Genomic DNA, 17,332 nt, shown 5'->3' with positions numbered 1-17,332 from the left:
CCGATCCATACATCACAGTTGGTACAATCACTTTCTCATACAGAAGTCTCTTTACATTCATGCCCAACCCTCTATTTTTTACTACTCCCTTAACTGCCCCCAACACTTTGCATCCTTCATTCACTCTCTGACGTATATCTGCTTTCACTCCACCATTTGCTGTAACAACAGACCCCAAGTACTTAAACTGATCCACCTCCTCAAGTAACTCTCCATTCAACATGACATTCAACCTTGCACCACCTTCCCTTCTCGTACATCTCATAACCTTACTCTTACCCACATTAACTCTCAACTTTCTTCTCTCACACACTCTTCCAAATTCTGTCACTAATCGGCCAAGCTTCTCTTCTGCGTCTGCAACCAGTACAGTATCATCCGCAAACAACAACTGATTTACTTCCCATTCACGGTCATTCTCGTCTACCAGTTTCAATCCTCGTCCAAGCAATCGAGCATTCACCTTTCTCACCACTCCATCAACATACAAGTTAAACAACCACGGTGACATCATACATCCCCGTCTCAGCCCCACTCTCACTAGAAACTAATCGCTCACTTCATTTCCTACCCTAACACATGCTTTACTACCTTTGTAGAAACTTTTCACTGCTTGAAACAGCCTTCCACCAACTCCATATAACCTCATCACATTCCACATTGCTTCCCTATCAACTCTATCATACGCTTTCTCCAGATCCATAAACGCAACATACACCTCCTTACCTTTTGCTAAATATTTCTTGCATATCTGCCTAACTGTAAAAATTTTATTCATACAACCCCTTCCTCTTCTAAAACCACCCTGTACTTCTAAGATTGCATTCTCTGTTTCATCCTTAAACAATCTCACCAACCATTCAAGTACAGTCACACCCCCTCCCTTCAACATCTCAGCTCTCACACCATCCATACCAGATGCTTTTCCTACTCTCGTTTCATCTAGTCCTCTCCTCACTTCCTCTCTTATAATCTCTCTCTCATTCTCATCTCCCATCACCGGCACATCAACACCTGCAACAGCAATTATATTTGCCTCCCTATTATCCTCAACATTAAGTAAACTTTCAAAATATTCCGCCCACCTTTCCCGTGCCTCCTCTCCTTTTAACAACCTTCCATTTCCATCTTTCACTGTCTCTTCAATTTTTGAACCAGCCTTCCTTACTCTCTTCACTTCTTTCCAAAACTTCTTCTTATTCTCTTCATATGACTGACCCAATCCCTGACCCCACCTCAGGTCAGCTGCCCTTTGCCTCATTTACCTTGCGCTTTACTTCCACATTTTTCTCTATATCTTTCGTACTTCTCTACACTATTACTCTGCAGCCATTCTTCAAAAGCCCTAATTTTCTCTTCCACTTTTACCTTCACTCCTTCATTCCACCATTCACTGCCCTTCCTCATGCTGCCTCCAACAAACTTCTTGCCACACACATCACTTGCAATACCTACAAAATTTTCTTTTACTAACTTCCACTCCTCTAAATTACCAGTTTCTCTTACTTTCACTTCGTCATATGCCATTTTCAACCTTTCTTGATATTTACTTTTTACCCCCGGTTTTATTAGCTCTTCAACCCTCACTAGCTCCCTGTTACATCCACCTACTCTATTCCCCCACTCTTTTACTACAACTAATTTTCCTTCCACCAAAAAATGATCAGACATAACGTTAGCCATACCCCTAAACACGTGTGTCTTTCAATCTTCCAAACACTCTTTTAGTTATCAACACATAATCCATTAACGCCCTTTCTACCACTCTTCCATTTGCCACTCTTACCCATGTTTACTTGTTTTTATCTTTCTTTTTGAAAAAGCTGGAACTTATCACCATCTCTTGCTCAACACACATATCTACCAGTCTTTCACCACTCTCATTTTCACCTGGTACGCCATACTTCCCAATGACACCTTCTACCTCTCTAGCACCCATGTGCACTCTAGCATTTAAGTCACCCATGAAAACTACATAATTCCTTCTACCCAGTATATATATATATATATATATATATATATATATATATATGTATATATATATATATGTATATGTATATACATATATAAATATATATATATATATATATATATATATATATATATATATATATATATATATATTTTATATATATACATATATATATTATATAGACATATATATTTATATATGTATATTATATACATATAATAATTTATATATATACATATATATTTTGTATATATACATATGTATATATATATATTTTTATATATATAATATATATATATATATATATATATATATATATATATATACACATATATACATATATATTTATATATAGATATTTTATATATATACTTATATATATATATATATTTATATATATATATATTTATATATATATTTTCTATATACATATTTATATATATATGTATATATATATATATATATATATATATATATATATTTTATTATATATATATACATATATTATCTCACTTTTTTAAATATCCTTACCAGTATAGAATATCAAATGATTAAAGTTTGTTGCCAAAAATGTTTTATATATTATATCTACAACTTATTTATACAAGAAGAGGATTTCATACAGAATATCCTTAGGGTGCCCTCTATTAGGGAATGAGTTTATATATAATATTAGTCAATAATCTACTTTAGTTATATACAGTGTCATACTTAAAGAAACCAATACATGTCTGGCCATAAATAAATGCAAACTAACATCACGTAAAGATGTTAAATTAGAATGTTTATCTTCCTATCCTTGAAACACTTGAAAGGAAGCTAAGTATACCAAACTGGTATTATAATCATGATAAATGTTTGTACTGGATTTTGATAGGAAGAAATTAGTAATGATTTAGAAGTTTATGTTGCAAACTACAGCTGTACATGAATGAATTTGTTCTTGTTAGAACAAGGTTACAAGTAAACAAGTTGAGCTCATCACGAGAAGTGTTTAGTAGTCCCTTAAACGATGAGAGACGTTAAGTAACTTATTTATTATTATTATGATTATTATTATTATTATTATTATTATTATTATTAATTGGTAAGCTACAACCCTAGTTGATCAAACAAGATGCTATAAGCCCAAGGTCTCTAATAAGGAAAAATAGCCCAGTGAGGAAAGGGAATAAGGGAATAAATAAACGATATGAGAAAAAATAACAATAAAACATTTTAAAAACAGTAACTTCAAAACGAATATATCATATATGAACTATAAAGACTTGTCAATCTATTCAACATAAAAACAGTTGCTGCAACCTTGAACTTTTGAAATTTTACCGATTCAACTACCCGATTAGGAAGATCATTCCACGATTTGGTCACAGTTTGAATAAAACTTCTAGAATACTGTGTAGTATTGAACCTATGATGGAGAAGGCCTGGCTATTGAAATTAACTGCATGCTTAGTATTACGAACAGGATGGAACTGTCCTGGAAGATCTGAATGTAAAGAATGATCAGAATTATGAAAAATCTCATGCAACGTGCATAACGAACTAATTGAGCGACGGTGCCAGAGATTAATATCTAGATAAGGTATAAGAAATTTAATAGACCGTAAGTTCCTGTCTAACAAATTAAGATGAGAATCAGCAGCTGAAGACCAGATAGGAGAATAATACTCAAAACAAGGTAGAATGAAAGAATTAAAACACTTCTTTAGAATAGATTGGTCACCGAAAATCATAAAAGACTTTCTTAATAACCCATTTTTTTTTGTACAGTTGAAGAAGACAGACCTAATGAGTTTCTCATAAGTAGTTTTGCTGTCGTGAATCACACCTAAAGTTTTAAGTCATATAGAGTTAAAAAAGATTATCAATGCTGAGATCTGGATGTTAAGGAGCCACTGTCCTTGATCTAATTACAATCATACTTTGAGTTTTGTAAGGATTCATCTTCATGCTCCATAATTTGCGCCATGCACTGGATGCTGGAACCAAACCTATTTCCCACAAGTCTACTCTGCTGTAAACGATGCCAACAGTTTCTTGAGAAGAAAACATATTAACTCTTCTTTTGGGACCTAGTGATACTGTAGACTAGAGTTTTAGACGCATCTGGAGCCATCACCTTCAGAAGGAAAAAATGTGCGCGCAAATGAGTCGAGAGAGAGAGAGAGAGAGAGAGAGAGAGAGAGAGAGAGAGAGAGAGAGAGAGAGGGAGAGAGAGAGAGAGAGAATGGGGGTTGGTTTAAATTGGAGAGAGAGAGAGAGAGAGAGAGAGAGAGAGAGAGAGAGAGAGAGAGAGAGAGAGAATGGGGGGGGGGTGTTGCTTAAATCGATTCAGGGTGACTTGAAACTGTGTATCCATTGAAGTTGTTTTTGTTACATAAGTCTTGCTTTTCTGGTTTTGACAGATTTTTATTTACGCTAGAGTACTATCATCATACCATTTAGAATAAGATTTGGTAGTATTTCCTTTTTACTTGCCCTCTCCAGCAGTAATGCCATTTTTTTACTTGCAACAATCTCGTTAAAGAGATACATCATGCCATCCAATAAGTATTTTCTTTCAAACATTGGTTCCTTACAAGTGACTAAAAATTTACTCTTTAATATTTGGTAGTAATTTCTTTCTTTAAGAGAGCATTCCAAACTTCATGCACAGCGCAATTGTCCTTTGCTTTTACAGCAGTGCCTTTATTTTATTCATCTAATTCCACGACTATTTTGTCACGGAGGCACTTTAAGTTTGTTTGTTAGTGTGTCGTATTTTTCGTGCGGACACTTTAGTGTATTTTTAAGTGTGCGTGTGTATGTTTGTTTAGTCGTATTTGTATATATTATAAAAACTTTTATACGACCTCTTCTGTATTCCACTTGTATGTACGTGCGCTTTCCCTGCGGGCGTGTTTATGTGGGCGCCTGTGTGTGTGGGCGTTTGTGTATACATACTCCTGCATGGGTGGGTGCAACTCTGCAAGCCTGCTTTCTTTTTATATCCCTGACCAGCCCAGTCTTCGTATCCCAACACACGCTGTTACTTTCCCCATAAACGGAAAGTATATCTTAGTTTTGTTTGTTCTCAGCCACAATTCGAAGTGGCGTTAAGGTCGATGGAAACACGGGTTAGTAGGCCATAAATAAGCCTAATTGACTCGAAGTGGATTCGCCCCTGTGGGGCCTCAAGCACCTCACTTATTCCGGAGGTCTTGTTTTCCAGTCCCTAATTTATGTGAGGTTTGGCGATCATTTCCTCGCACGAGTTATGTATTTGATACGTGGTCCCGAAAAGGCGCTACAGGGAGATTGTTGTTGGGCGTTTGGGCGTTTCTTGGGCGCGAATAAAGAAAAAAGGTTTCCCCGAAATCATTATATTTGCTGAGTTGTCGGAAATCCAATATCGGCTTCTCGGGTTAACATTCCTTTATTTCTTCAGGAATTGGATAGTTATCAGGGAATACGGCTTTCTCGGCCTGGTTGTTGGTGGCCGGATATTGGTTAATTAATGACACGTCTACACTTTGGAACCTGTTGTATTCATTTGAGGAGAAACCCTCGGTTGCGATCTATATCAGAACGTAGAGTTTTGTTAAGAAAGACTCGTATATAGAAGTTAATACGATAATCAGAAATACACACACGCGCGCACACACACACACACACACACACTATATATATATATATATATATATATATATATATATATATATGTATGTGTGTGATATATATATATATATATATATATATATATATATATATATATGTATATATATATATAATTATATGTGATATATATATATATATATATATATATATATATATATATAATTATATGCGATATATATATACAATTATATGTGATATATATATATATATATATATACATATATATTATACAGGTACACATGTATACTGTGACCTCACCAACCAATTTTAGAAGGCGCAATCAGCCAATTTGGGTACTTCACACCGCTGAGTGGTATAGTTGACTTCATTAATTCTGGTACTTTGACATCTTAGCTTCTCGTGAAGTGTACCGGTATTAATGAAGCCAACTGTACATTCCTTACAATGTTTGGTCCACCGGTCCACCTATTTGTAAATAGCGATCAGCATCTTCTGTTGCCAATTAACAGAAGGCGTGGGGATAGCAACCTCACCTCTACAGATTTTGAAAAATTGGAGAGAGAGAGAGAGAGAGAGAGAGAGAGAGAGAGAGAGAGAGAGAGAGAGAGAATATGAATCACGCGAATGGTAATGAGGGCAATATTTAAGAGGAATACTTCAAAACGTGAGAGAGAGAGAGAGAGAGAGAGAGAGAGAGAGAGAGAGAGAGAGAGAGAGAGAGAGAGAGAGAGAGAGTGGTGTACAGCTGTATTATAATACCGATAAATGTTAAAAGCAGACAGTGAAAAGTGAGCATCTAGCAAATCTAGAAGAAATTAGCATTTCAAGTTTCATTCTCATAATGAATAAGAAAAGTATTAGAAAAAATATGTGATGATATAAACATTTTTCACGCAAATCGTGTTTAATAGGCTTATATACAAGAAGTATTGTAGTTTTTGCTAAATTTACACGATTTATTCTTTAAAAGGTTCTTTAAAGGTCATCAAATGGTGTATTATTATTATTATTATTATTATTATTACGTGCTAAGCTACAACCCTAATTGGAAAAGCAAGATGCTATAAGCCCAGGGGCTCTAACAGGGAAATTAGCCCAGTGAGGAAAGGAAACCAGGAAAAATAAAATATTTTAAGAAGAGTAACAACATTAAAATAAATATTTCCTATATAAACTATAAAAACAAGAGGAAGAGAAGTAAGATAGAATTGTTTATAAATTATTATTATTATAATTATTATTATTATTATTATTATTATTATTATTATTATTATTTCGTGGTAGGAGACCCTCTTTTAGGCAGGTTGAGTTAAAAGTAATGGCTGCATCGGCAGAGTTTATTTTCTTATCCAATTTTTCTATTTTCCGGATAATTCTCTTCTCTAGAGCGCTGCAATCAGCCAGCAGACTTGAAAAATTATTATTATTATTTATTATTATTATTATTATTATTATTATTATTATTATGTGCTAAACTACAACCCTAATTGGAAAAGCAGGATGCTATAAGCCCAGGGGCTCCTACAGGAAAAATAGCCAAGTGAGGAAAGGAAACAAGGAAAAATAAAATATCTTAAGAACGGTAACAACATTGAACTAAATATTTTCTATATAAACTATAAAAACTTTATCAAAACAAGGAGAGTAAGTCTTGCGTATGAGCAGAGTACGTGTAACCTTTTGAGTATACATTTTGAGGCCTGAAATAAGAGAGAAGGAAATTGAGTTCCAGGTTATTCATCAAATCCTAATTCTACAAGATTGGAAGACCTTGGACAGATCCCCCCCAACCAGGTCATCTGGTCTCGGCACAGTGAATTACGACGTCCTTTTTCTCCTCCAACTCTTTGAGAGAGGACTACTGCCCTAAGGTCATGTCTGGAAGCCAGCTGGTGCAATGAAGGGCAATATTTTCCACTGGGTTTAATTAATGCTTTTCTGCCTCAGCCTAATCCCTCAAATATCCTTTTTGATTGCCTGTTAGAGGGGGTAAATTATGTTCATTTGAGAATTATACATTTGCAATGGCTTACTTTGTTTTCACATGTTGTAAATGTACATTTTAACTTGTATTCATTGGAAGTATATATTGTTTGTTAGCAATTTGTCTGTCTCTTCTTTTGTAAATGTACATTTTAACTTGTATTCATTGGAGGCATTTATTGTTTGTTAGCATTTTGTTTGTCTCTTCTATTGTAAACGTACATTTTAACTTTTATTCATTGGAGGCATATATTGTTTGTCAGTAATTTGTCTGTCTCTTCTATTCCATTTTAGTTTTAGCTCTTTCAGTTCTCTTCTATCTTCCGTACTTGATTCTTGGGGGGAGGGGGGGGGGGGGCCTATTTCATATGTATTCGTTTATTCTATTCTATTTTTGCTCCTCCTGTTTTCATCTTCATGTTGCTGTGAAGTTCCCTTCGCAGAAAGGACATTTGGTAAGAATTAAAACTCTTTGTTAAAAAAAAATAAAAAAATAAAAAATCTGTTGAACTGGTTGACATAAATCTTGTTGTATAGTTTATATATGACTGATCTATTTTAACGTTATTACTGATCTTGAAATATTTAATGTTTTTTTTTTTCCATTTGTTACTTATGTAGTTTATTTTCTATTTCTTTATTTCCTTACCTCGCTGAGGTCATTTCTATTTTGGAGTCATTGGGCTTGTAGCCTTCTGCTTTTACAACTAGAGATCTCTTGCTTGAGGGTACAATCGGGCACACTATTCTGTCTTGTTTCTCTTACTCCTCTTATTTTGAAGTTTTTATCCTCTAGTTATTCTCAAGTTTTTATAGTTTATATATGAAAGATTTATTTTAATATTATTGTTCTTAAATTTCTCTTCTAGTTTTTACTTATTTCCTTTCCTCACTGGGCTATTTTCCCTCATGGAGCCCTTGGACTTGTAGCATCCTGCTTTTCCAACTAGAGTTGTAGCTTAGGACATGATGATAATAATAATAATAATAATAATAATAATAATAATAGGGTAAATTTGGGTAAATGCAACACACACACATGAGTAATGTTAATTATTCTTTCAGGAAAGTTTGCCTTGGACGAATGACTACATAACTAAGGATACCTAGGATTCAGGCCTTTTTCAGTTGAGAGAAGTCCTGCGTTAGAGGTAAGTGATGCACTTTGTATAATATAGACATAACTACTGTTGTTAGTATTTTGATTATGGTTGTTTCTACATTGCTTGTGTTTGTTTTTGTAATAACACCAATTTTGATAATGATAACTATGTTTATTTATTAAAAGGATTAAGCTTTCTTTTGTTCTTGTATCATAGACGCTTATAATAAGAATAATCATAATGATTTCTATTGTTGTCGATCGTTAGAGAGGATGAATGCATCAACAGTGTTTATTATAATATAGCTTTAAGTTTTTTTTATGTATATTATAATATAGCTTTCCGTTTTTTTTAATCATTCCTTTTTTGATAAAGATTATTCAGGAAAATCTTCTAAAATTCTTAAAACCAGAAATGTAATACAGTGTATCGTTAGCTTATTGCTACATGTGAATATTTCACTATCGCAGGTGGAGATTATTCTGATGATTCTTTAGGCCTAGTTTGATATAACTCGGGAATTTCGAATATATGAATTTGTGAGTGTCCAGGACGCCATTCAAAATGGTTGTTTGTTTATGGTAGTTTCTACTGTGTTCACTATTGTTTATGTGATAATATCGATTATGATATTTATTGATAACATATTTTGCTATGAAAGGGATCTGGCTTTCTTTTTCAGATATATTATAGACGCGAACAATGATACGAATAATCAAAATTATCTTTATTAATTTTCTATCGTTAGAGAGGATCAATGTGTCTATCTTTATTAATTTTCTATCGTTAGAGAGGATCGATGTATCTATCTTTATTAATTTTCTATCGTTAGAGAGGATCAATGTATCTATCTTTATTAATTTTCTATCGTTAGAGAGGATCAACGTATCACCAGAGTTGGTCACGATTAGTGGATCGTTATCATTTTCCTACCTCTAAATATTTAATATTTAATTATCACAAGTGGAGATCATTCTGACCTGGCATAGGCCTAGTTTGATATCTGCTATCACTCACGGATTATTATTATTATTATTATTATTATTATTATGTGCTAAGCTACAACCCTAATTGGAAAAGCAGGATGCTATAAGCCGAGGGGCTCTAACAGGGAAAATAGCCCAGTGAGGAAAGGAAACCAGGAAAAATAAAATATTTTAAGAAGAGTAACAACATTAAAATAAATATTTCCACAAATTCATAAATCCGAAGATTTATGAATGGGACGCTATTCAAAATGGTTGGCTAATTTTAATATATGAGGCTGTGTTGCTGTATCTTTGCCAACCATCTCTCGCAAGATCTTGTCATCAGAAAGGGGGGGGGGGTGTCCCCATATGGTAAATTCGTTGCCAACACAGGTTTTCAGTTGCTTTAACCCTTTCACTGCCATTGGTGACAATCAAAATTTGAAAAGAGTAGCATCTTTTAGAATCCCCTAAACCATAGAAAGTTGGTATTTATTGGAAAGATCGTAATGTGAGCTTTCTAAATGAATAGGAACAAAGTAAGGTTTGTGTGGTCTTGAAAGATTTTGCTGCATCAGAAGTTTTGTTGAATTCACTACTGGCATTGAAAGGGTTAAACATTTGAATTCAAAACTGACACTGAAAGGGTTAAACATAATAATGCTAGGAGGATGGGGAGCGTTCTTAGTTATTATTAAAATTCTGAAATAGTCAATAAACATTATTATATGTATTAACGTAGTGTTGCGAAAAGCGCATAATTCTAAATAATTTGTAGCATTAATAAAATATGATCTTGGTTTATTTCTTAAGGAAAGCTGCTCTATGCAAAACGTTATCGAAACCCATTTTACTAGCTTCTCATACCCATATATATGTGTATATATATATATATATATATATATATATATATATATATATATATATATATATATATATATTTATATATATATATATATATATATATATATATATATATACATACACTTCAGGGTACACTCTGGCACACTATTCTATCTCATTTCTCTTTCTCTTGTTTTGTTAATGTTTCTATAGTTATATAGGCGATGTTTATTTTAATGTCGTTACTCTTCATGAAATATTTTATTTTTCCTTGTTTCCTTTCCTCCCTGGGGTATTTTCCTTATTGAAGACCCTGGGCTTATAGCATCCTGCTATTCCAACTAGAATATATATATCTATCTATCTATATATATATATATATATATATATATATATATATATATATATATATATATTAACGAAAATATAAAAGTGAATGCTGACTAGAACTAGTAACTATTCACTCTTATATTATAATTTTTCCTGTGGGTCTTTCTCATATATATATATATATATATATATATATATATATATATACAGTATATATATATATATATATATATATATATATATATATATATATATATATATGTGTGTGTGTGTGTGTGTGTTTATTTATTTCTACTGTTGAATGTAAGATTCAAAATACCCTTTCTCTCTCTCTCTCTCTCTCTCTCTCTCTCTCTCTCTCTCTCTCTCTCTCTCTCTCTCTCTCTCTCTCTGTTAATCCTATTCCATTATGGATGACAACAAAACGTCCCCAGATATATAAAAAATGCACAGAACTATGCATTCAGTCTTGCATATGCAGCATGCAATGGATATTTTAAATGTTTAAAGCCCAATCATGAATGGCAGAGTCAAGGGTCATTGACATTGCCCTATCAAGCAGGACAATGCCCTAGAGACTGAACATATATACATATGATCAGCGCCCAAACCTCCTCTCCACCCAAGCTAGGACCAAGGAGGGCCAGGCAATCATTATTACTTTGAATCAATCGTTGAAAATTGATCAAAATTAGTACAAAGATGAGTAGATATTGCGGGGATCCTAAACGAGGTACATGAAAAAAATTGAACAGGTAATGTTTTGTGTATAACTTTAAAAGAGATATTGATATATGATGTTGTCATTGTTGCTCTAAGTACCTTACTAGAGTAATAAAAGAAATGGATACATATTGTTGGATTATTGTTGATATAATCTTATGATTGTTCAGTATATATATATATATATATATATATATATATATATATATATATATATATACACACACACACACACACACACATACATATATATATATATATATATATATATATATATATATATATATATGTAAAACTTACTCATGCTAAATTTTACAGCAAACTATTTGTTTAAATTCTATGACATTGGAATGGATTATTTTCCCGGTCGAATCAGATAGGTAGGTAGGTAGGGAGACGTTATTCTTCTAATTAAAAAGAAAAATACTCGAAAATGAATAATGAATAAAAACCACATAAATATACGTCTAGGATCACCTGAAGATCCACCACCCCTAGCGAAGCTCTTTACTTTTCGGGTGTCATACAGCAGGGGGGGGGAACCCTACTCTTTGCAGGACCTTCCATAATTCATTTCATGGTATACATTCTAAGGCATTCAGTATTTAACACAGCATATTACTCTTTTATTGTTTAATCCACATTACCGAAGCACTTAGAAAATAAGTCTTTTCAGTTTTCTCTTGAAAGCCTAAATATCTTCAGTCTTTTGGATGTCTAGCTTATTGTAGTCTTATAGCCGCATATATATGCATGTGTGTGTATATATATATATATATATATATATATATATATATATTTATATTCATTTGTTATATATGTATATATGCAGTTATTATATATCTATTATGACATCTATTTTGAGGTTCTTCACCTTTAACAATAGATGCTCTTTGACCTCCATTTTGAGTTGCCATACTTTTAGTATTAGGGGCTCTTTGACTTCTATTTTGAGGTGCTTTACATTTAGCATTAGATCCTCTTTGACCTCCATTTTGGGTTGCCATACTTTCAGCATTAGGGGCTCTTTTACATCTATTTTGAGGTGCTTCATCTTTACCATTAGATGCTCTTTGACCTCCATTTTGAGTTGCCATACTTTTAGCATTAGGGGCTCTTTGACATATATTTTGAGGTGCTTCACCTTTAGCATTAGATGCTCTTTGACCTCCATTTTGAGTTGCCATACTTTTAGGATTAGGGGCTCTTTGACCTCTATTTTGAGGTGCTTTACATTTAGCATTAGATCCTCTTTGACCTCCATTTTGGGTTGCCATACTTTTAGCATTAGGGGCTCTTTCACATCTATTTTGAGGTGCTTCATCTTTACCATTAGATCCTCTTTGACCTTCATTTTGAGTTGCCATACTTATAGCATTAGGGGCTCTTTTACCTCTATTTTGAGGTGCTTCACCTTTAGCATTAGATGCTCTTTGACCTCCATTTTGAGGTGCCATACTTTTAGCATTAGGGGCTCTTTGACCTCTATTTTAAGGTGCTTAACCTTTAGCATTAGATGCTCTTTTGACCTCCATTTGGGTTGCCATACTTTTAGCATTAGGGGCTCTTTCACATATATTTCGAGGTGCTTCACCTTTAGCATTAGATCCTCTTTGACCTTCATTTTGAGTTGCCATACTTATAGCATTTGGTGCTCTTTGACCTCTATTTTGAGGTGCTTCACCTTTAGCATTAGATGCTCTTTGACATCCATTTTGAGGTGCCATACTTTTAGCATTAGGGGCTCTTTGAACTCTATTTTGAGGTGCTTCACCTTTAGCATTAGATGCTCTTAGACCTCCATTTTGAGTTGCCATACTTTTAGCATTAGGGGCTCTTTCACATCTATTTCGAGGTGCTTCACCTTTAGCATTAGATCCTCTTTGACCTTCATTTTGAGTTGCCATACTTATAGCATTTGGTGCTCTTTGACCTCTATTTTGAGGTGCTTCACCTTTAGCATTAGATGCTCTTTGACATCCATTTTGAGGTGCCATACTTTTAGCATTAGGGGCTCTTTGAACTCTATTTTGAGGTGCTTCACCTTTAGCATTAGATGCTCTTAGACCTCCATTTTGAGTTGCCATACTTTTAGCATTAGGGGCTCTTTCACATCTATTTTAAGGTGCTTCACCTTTAGCATTAGATGCTCTTTGACCTCCATTTTTAGTTGCCACACTTTTAGCATCAGGGGCTCTTTGACCTCTATTTTGAGGTGCTTCACCTTTAGCATTAGATGCTCTTCGTCCTTCATCTTCAGTTGCCATACTTTTAGCATTTGGGGCTCTTTGAACTCTATTTTGAGGTGCTTCACCTTCAGCATTAGATCCTCTTTGACCTTCATTTTGAGGTGCCATACTTATAGCATTATGGGCTCTTTCACGTCTATTTTGAGGTGCTTCACCTTTAGCATTAGATGCTCTTTGACCTCCATTTTGAGGTGCCATACTTTTAGTATTAGGGGCTCTTTGACCTCTATTTTGAGGTGCTTCACCTTTAGCATTAGATGCTCTTTGACCTCCATTTTGAGGTGCTATACATTTAGAACTAGGGGCTCTTTGACCTATATTTTGAGTTGCTTCACCTTTAGCATTAGATGCTCTTTGTCCTCCATTTTGAATTGCCATACTTTTAGCATTAGGGGCTCTTTTACCTCAGTTTTGAGGTGCTTAACCTTTAGCATTAGATGCTCTTTGACCACCATTTTTAGTTGCCACACTTTTAGCATCAGGGGCTCTTTGACCTCTATTTTGAGGTGCTTCACCTTTAGCATTAGATGCTCTTTGACCTCCATTTTGAGTTGCCATACTTTTAGCATTAGGGGCTCTTTTACCTCTATTTTGAGGTGCTTTACATTTAGCATTAGATCCTCTTTGACGTACATTTTGGGTTGCCATACTTTTAGCAGTAGGGGCTCTTTCACATCTATTTTTAGGTGCTTCACCTTTAGCAATAGATGCTCTTCGTCCTTCATCTTGAGTTGCCATACTTTCAGCATTTGGGGCTCTTTGACCTCTATTTTGAGTTGCTTCACCTTTAGCATCAGATCCTCTTTGACCTCCATTTTGAGTTGCCATACTTTTAGCATTTGGGGCTCTTTGAACTTTATTTTTAGGTGATTCACCTTTAGCATCAGATGCTCTTTGACCTCCATTTTGAGGTGCTATACTTTTAGCATTAGTGACTCTTTGAACTTTATTTTGAAGTGCTTCACCTCAAGCATTAGATGCTCTTTGCCCTCCATTTTGAGGTGCCATACTTTTAGCATTGGGGGCTCTTTGACCTCTATTTTGAGGTGCTTCACCTTTAGCATTAGATGCTCTTTGACATCCATTTTGAGGTGCCATACTTTTAGCATTAGGGGCTCTTTGAACTCTATTTTGAGGTGCTTCACCTTTAGCATTAGATGCTCTTTGACCTCCATTTTGAGGTGCCATACTTTTAGCATTAGGGGCTCTTTGAACTCTATTTTGAGGTGCTTCACCTTTAGCATTAGATGCTCTTTTGACCTCCATTTGGGTTGCCATACTTTTAGTATTGGGGGCTCTTTGACCTCTATTTTGAGGTGCTTCACCTTTAGCATTAGATGCTCTTTGACATCCATTTTGAGGTGCCATACTTTTAGCATTAGGGGCTCTTTGAACTCTATTTTGAGGTGCTTCACCTTTAGCATTAGATGCTCTTTGACCTCCATTTTGAGGTGCCATACTTTTAGCATTAGGGGCTCTTTGAACTCTATTTTGAGGTGTTTCACCTTTGGCATGAGATGCTCTTTGAACTCCATTTTGAGGTGCCATACTTTTAGCATTAGAAGCTCTTGGACATCTATTTTGAGGTTCTTTACCTGGCGCAATAGATTCTTTTTGACCTCCATTTTGAGGTTCCATACTTTTAGTATTAGGGGCTCTTTGACCTCTTATATTGATGTTTTTTACCTCTAGCATTAGAGATTCTTTGACCCCTATTTCTAGGTGCCATACTTCTAGCTTTAAGGGCTCTTTGACCTCTATTTTGAGGTGTAATACCTCTAGGATTAAAGGCTCTTTGACCTCTATTATTAGGTGCGTTATGTCTAGCAGTAGGGGCTATTTGACCTCTATTTTTTTATCTTTCTTTAGTTCGTCAGCTTCCTTCGATATTTCAAAAGAGATTGTAGTGCCGTCTGTCCTCAGTTCGTTAGCTTCCTCAGAGAAATCGATGGCATTCTTGTCTTGACCTATCAAGTTGGATAAAGACGTGAATGGCATCGATTTCTCCACAACGCCATTCGGATATGTCCTTCCTTCAATGCTGAATGCTGGGACAATTCTGTGGAAGAAACGCACGTCTCCCATCGCTTAGTTTAACAATTCTGCCAACGATCTTATTTTCCGCAATTCTTCTTTGCACCAGTAAAAAGCCTCGTATTTTTCCTATAGTTTACAATTATAGGACAGCCCAAGCAAAGGATTCTTCAAGGCGTGTGCATTATGATCTTTAAAGCTCGGTAACTTCGGCAGCAAACACCAGAACCATTTTTAGATGAAGGTGTACCATATATAAATCATGAGAGCTGTTGCATGCATCATTTGAAAAAAAAGGGAGACCAGGTCTTCAGAAGTCTTTTGGAGCTCGGGATGGATCCGGTCAGAACTATTCCGGTAGGATTCTATTCCGTAATCATTCAGAAATCCATGCTAAGTCTATGAACATGTCTTTTGAAGCCTTTTGGAGAGCCAGAAACCGTTCAGAGATTCTGTTGTGGAGTCATTTAGAATTCCATTTCAAATGTATAGCTATTTCTTTCTTTTGATGTGCTTTATTTCTAGCATTAGTGGCTCTTTGACCTCTATTTTTCAAAACTTTCTCTCTTCAGTTCGTCAGTTTTCTTCGAAATTTCAAAAGAGATTTCAGTGACGCGTGTCTTCAGTTCGTTATCCTCCTCAGAGAAATCGATGGCATTCATGTCTTGACCCATCAGGACAATTGGTAAAGACGAGAATGGCAACAGTTTCTCCGCAACGCCATTCGGATATGTCCTTTCTTCAATGCCGAATGTTTGGACAATCTTGTTAAAGAACCATACGTTTTCCATCGCTTAGTTTAATAATTCTGCAAACATCCTCATTTCCCGCAATCCGTCTTTGCACCATTACAAAGCTTCGTACTTATCCAATAGTCCCCAATTACAGGACATCATTGCAACATCCCAAGCAAAGGATCCTTCAAGGCGCGTACGTTATGATCTTCAAAGCTCGGATACATTGGCAGCAACCACCTGAACCATTTGGAGATTAAGGTGTTCCGAAGAGCCTCCAGTTTTAAAATTGCATAGCTACATATAGGTTATGAGAGGTTTTGTATGCTTCATTAAAAAAAAAAAAAGAGAGTGAGAGAGATCAGGTCTTCGGAAGTCATTTCGTGCTCGGGATGGATCCGTTCAGAGCCGCTCCGGGAAGATTATGTTCAGTAATTATTCAGAACTCCATGCTAAGTCTATGGCTATGTCTTCTGAAGTCTTTTGGAGATCTGGGAAAACTTTTCTTCAGGGGCCTTTCAGGGAGCTGCGGAAAGATTCTGTTCTGGAGTCCTTCAAAACTCCATGCTAATACTACGGCTATCTCTTCTGAAGACATTTGGATATCCAGGAAACTTTTCTTTCGATACCGTTCATAGATTCTGTTCTGGAGTCTTTCAGAATTCCCGGCTAAGTCTATGGCTTTCTTCTGAAGCCATTTGGAAAGCCTGGAAGATTTTCTTCTGATGCCGTTTAGCACTCCGAAAAATTCCCTTCTCTATTTTCAATAGGC

The 17,332-nt window shown here is 35.0% G+C and overlaps 1 protein-coding gene across 1 annotated transcript; it reads right to left on the bottom strand.

The window, feature by feature from the left end:
* Positions 1-14,212: 14,212 nt before the first annotated feature.
* LOC137651439 (ribosome-binding protein 1-like) lies at positions 14,213-15,487 on the bottom strand. Its single transcript, XM_068384664.1, has 2 exons — positions 15,253-15,487; positions 14,213-14,736 (listed from the first exon to the last, which is right to left on the bottom strand). Exons 1-2 carry the CDS (start codon positions 15,485-15,487, stop codon positions 14,213-14,215), a joined length of 759 nt encoding a protein of 252 aa, XP_068240765.1.
* Between the last annotated feature and the right edge of the window lie 1,845 nt (positions 15,488-17,332).

This window comes from Palaemon carinicauda, chromosome 13 (genome assembly GCF_036898095.1).
Source record: "Palaemon carinicauda isolate YSFRI2023 chromosome 13, ASM3689809v2, whole genome shotgun sequence".
Lineage (NCBI taxonomy): Eukaryota > Metazoa > Arthropoda > Malacostraca > Decapoda > Palaemonidae > Palaemon > Palaemon carinicauda.
The sequence above is the reverse complement of the archived record's forward strand: the minus strand, read 5'-3'. Positions and strand labels throughout refer to the sequence as shown.

Bases quoted from the DNA above. Each gene is read 5' to 3' on its own strand.
- LOC137651439 (XM_068384664.1), bottom strand. From the start codon at position 15,487: ATGCTAGAGGTAAAAAACATCAATATAAGAGGTCAAAGAGCCCCTAAT. The intron at 14,737-15,252 runs GTATGGCACCTC...TTCAAAATAAAG, and splicing joins AAGAGCCCCTAATGCTAAAA to TTCAAAGAGTCACTAATGCT.